The sequence below is a fragment of the Protobothrops mucrosquamatus genome, unplaced genomic scaffold (assembly GCF_001527695.2).
Source record: "Protobothrops mucrosquamatus isolate PMUCROS unplaced genomic scaffold, P.Mucros_1.0 scaffold816, whole genome shotgun sequence".
In the NCBI taxonomy this organism is placed as follows: Eukaryota; Metazoa; Chordata; class Lepidosauria; order Squamata; family Viperidae; genus Protobothrops; species Protobothrops mucrosquamatus.
Genome location: NW_015387079.1, coordinates 228,136 through 232,023, shown reverse-complemented (window position 1 = coordinate 232,023; position 3,888 = coordinate 228,136). Strand labels below are relative to the sequence as shown.

The 3,888-nt window shown below is 36.9% G+C and overlaps 1 protein-coding gene across 1 annotated transcript in view; it reads right to left on the bottom strand.

The window, feature by feature from the left end:
* FANCB (FA complementation group B) overlaps positions 1-2,943 on the bottom strand; it is a 16,884-nt gene extending 13,941 nt beyond the window's left edge. Inside the window, exon 1 of the mRNA XM_015818909.1 lies at positions 1,930-2,943. Within this exon, the coding sequence (XP_015674395.1) occupies positions 1,930-2,850 (921 nt within the window). The 5' untranslated portion in view covers positions 2,851-2,943. The remainder of the gene's footprint in view (positions 1-1,929) is intronic.
* Between the last annotated feature and the right edge of the window lie 945 nt (positions 2,944-3,888).

Below are 3,888 nucleotides of genomic sequence, written 5' to 3'. Positions count from 1 at the left end.
TAGGTATTACACAAAATTTGGATGTAAAAGAAACGAATTTGATGTTATATTGCTTAACTGCTGCCCGTTTGTTGATAGCTCAAAACTGGAAGAGTAAAATTTTACCTACAATGGAAGACTGGAGATTGAAAGTTTCGTACCTTGCTGAGATGGCAAAGATTTCGGCTTATCTGAAGAATTATTCAAATGAACAATTTTTGTTAATATGGAGAAGATGGATTGTTTATATTCAAAGGAAGCATAGAGTGGTGGAATATAATTTAGGTTTTTAGAAAATTTCTTCTTTTCTTTTATATATCTTACCTACTCATATAGAATAATATACTTTGTGGAGTTAGAGATGTTAATATTTGTTTACTTATATCTGAATATTATCCTGGGATTAGGTTTGGGAAGTCCGGGGGGGTGGGGGTTTTTTCATATAGCATTGTGTAGTATTTGTGAAAAAAAAAATTTTTATGTTGAAAAATAATAAAAGTTTATATTGAAAAAAAAAGAAACTTGCGTATATTTATCATGGTTTTTATTATCGCCTGTTCACCGCCCTGAGTCCCGTAAGGGAGATAGGGCGGTATATAAATTTAATAAATAATAAAATAATAATAATCTTGCAGGACGTCGGTCCTAAGGAGATAGCTGGAGACCCTGGGGAAGCTGCCGCCCTCCCTTATCTACCAGCAAGCCTCCTCCTCGGTGGTCGCCCCTCCAGGGTGACTTTCGACCCCCTAGGGGGTCTACCGGCGAAGGAAACTCCGGACGACGCGGAGACGAGTCTCCAGGCACGACTGGCGTCGCCGCATACCGGAACCGGAAGTCCTTTTCCCCCCTTTCTTGAAGATGGGAATCACATCAGCCCTTTTCCAATCCTTAGGTAACTATAACTATAAGCTATAGTTAATTATAAACTATAGTTAACCATAAACTCAGGTAACTATAAACTATAACTATAACAAACTCGTCTGATATAAAAAGCAAGGATTTAATTAGGACACAGAGCTGATATAAAATTAAAAGGAGTGAATCAATTACATTATGATGTCAAAATTGTATCACTCATTTTAGAAAATAAGCTGTTTCTACAAGGACCAAGAAAACCTTCATATGTCAGAACTCCATAATGCACATCAGGTTCCTATGTAAACAATGGCTGTCCTATATCATACAGTAACTGCAGGGAAGTTTTTGTCTGATTGAATGTTCAACACTTATTAAGCAAAATAACAGTACATGCATCTGCATTTCTTTCATGAATCTGGACTGGAATAACTAGACAGATAATATTTTACAAAAACAATAAGACAGAATCCCAAAGATGCTTTTTCACAGGCAATTAGACTTTGTTTTTCTTTGAAGACGTTTTGCTTCTCATCCAAGAAACTTCTTCAGCTCTGACTGAATGGTGAGGAATGCAAGGATTTATACTCCTTGCAGACAGCTGGTCATTTGCATTCTTTTTGAGTTGTTGAGGCCACCTGGAGATTTATCTGTGTCGTCAGGGTCACCTGAGTAGTGCAAATGATCAATTTCAACAGCTGTCTCTCAACAGAAGGGAAGAATACGACATTAACTATTTTCAATCTACAACATAGTCTTTTCAACAGTTCCAAGAAGGCTCCACAGCCATTTGCACTACTTAGGTGACCCTGATGAAACAGATAAGACCTCCAGGTGGTATTAACAACTCTCTAAAAGAATGCAAATGACCAGCTGCCTGAAAGGAGTATAAATCCTTCCATTCCCCACCGTCCAGCCAGAGCTGAAGAAGCTTCTTGAATGAAAAGTGAAATAAAGAAAAACAAGAAAGTCCAGTTGCCTCGTAAAAAAGCATCTTTGGGATAACCATGACCTGGATGTCTGAGAATATCCATAGATCATGAGACAGTTTCTCCACAATTCTAATAAAAATGTTTTATAACATCAGTTCAATACCTGCAAGTTATGTTTCCATATAGCACATACATCTCCGGAAGCAAATGTCACGATTACTAATTGACGATCTCCATCCACTGCAGCTATTTGTACTGAAAAAGGATTTTCATATGGAAGCTGCAAAAGATGTTTAGTCCAACCATCCTGAAAGAAAATCAATTGGCCTTTGCAAGTAACTGCAATCAGTGACGTCTTAAACTTGCTTCTTCTTACTTCAGTTTTGCAAACGTATACACAACACACCACACTGCCATAAGCGTGAGGCAAAAAACTAGCATTCAACAGTACTTTTTGTTTGTCAACTCCATATGCAAAACACTCATATCCCCAGATGGCCAGGTCTGAGCTAGCATTACTTTGCTTATTGTCTCCTGGAAAACCAGCAGCTCTGGTTCCTAAAACAACTGTACCCTCACTCTTAACTTGACCAGCCCATTGGATAGAAGAAAACTGAATAGGGGCACATAAAACAGTTCCAGTTTGGGGAGAAATATGTAACAGATGTCCTTCATAATACCATATTATTGTTGGACCAGCCAATAATTTTATAGGTTCTTTGATTGCATAGTCTAATTTAAACTGCAGAACCAGTTCAAATTTATTATGGATATGAAGCAACAATAGTATATATTTATTTTTTTTCTTTTTCTTCTTTTTCAAAAGAATATAAGGTTGAAGAATTCCAGTTCTGAAGTCAGATGCATTACTGCAGTGAATAATTTCAATATTTTCACCATATATGCAAAATGATCCAGTAGATACCTCATTAAACAATTTAGTGTCATTGTCAAATGTCATTCTTTTCACATGCAATGTAGTAATTGTGGTATCATCACTCTGTGAATTGTTCCCTCTTGATAATTGGAAAAGAAGCAGTATCCCATTATAAGACAACAGTTTCTCTTGCTGATCCATCAACATTTTTTGTTAACTAGATTCCATTGTATTAAGATTGGTGTTTCTCTGAATTCCACTACAAGGATTCTTCTGTTATTTTTGATCCAAAGAACATTTTAAAATCTGAAAATGTAAAGAGCTTTATTAATACTGCAAAAGATTTAGATTATTTTACCTTCAATAAATAACAATCAGTACTCAAGCAGGAGCCACAATATTATGAATTTATACTTTTTAAAATGTAATGTACCAAATTCCCAAAAAACAGCCTAATCCTAAACAATATATTTTTAAAACTAGGTACCTTTGACTCCTTTACCAGAAGAGTAAAATCATCAAGGCGTACTTTTTCACAACAAAATCATTAAAATGTTTCATAGTAAGATCCTTTGCAGCTGTACTTGAGTGAGATTTATTATAATATTCTTCTAAAATAGGAAACAATTCCAGACATAGAAAAGAATTGGCTGAAGTAAGGCAGAACAAATGAAGATATTTACATCAATATAAACATATGTTATTTATAAGAATTACAAAATATAATGAATATACGGAGTTAAGTTCTAAGATGGTAGTGCCTGGATTGGCTGTGGCTCCATTGGTTCTCGAAGGTGAAAGGTTTTTGGAGGGATAGAAGGGATATATGCAGTGGTGGGATTCAGCCAGTTCGCACCACTTCAGCAGAACCGGTAGCTAATTTTTTGTTGCCCAGACCAAGAATGGACTTCTGGAAGCAGCATCCACAGAGAACTGGTTGTTCTCATATTTGAATCCCACCACTGGATATAGGCCACATGATCGGGAAGCTTTTAATGTGTTTGACCGATATGGTGGGACTAAGGTAACATATGACCGATAGTCATTGCTGGTATGGCGAGCTATTTTGGAACTGTTGGTGAGACCGTTAAAAGTCGTTTGCGCTGTTTGAAATTGTTCTGCCAGAGCAAGATCTGATTGCTGGCACAGCGACGGATTCTATTGCAAATCAGGGCTGTTTCCAAAGGAGGCAGAGGAGGAGAGGTCCCGGGGCTTAAGGAGCAAAGGAACTGGATGAGGCTGTCG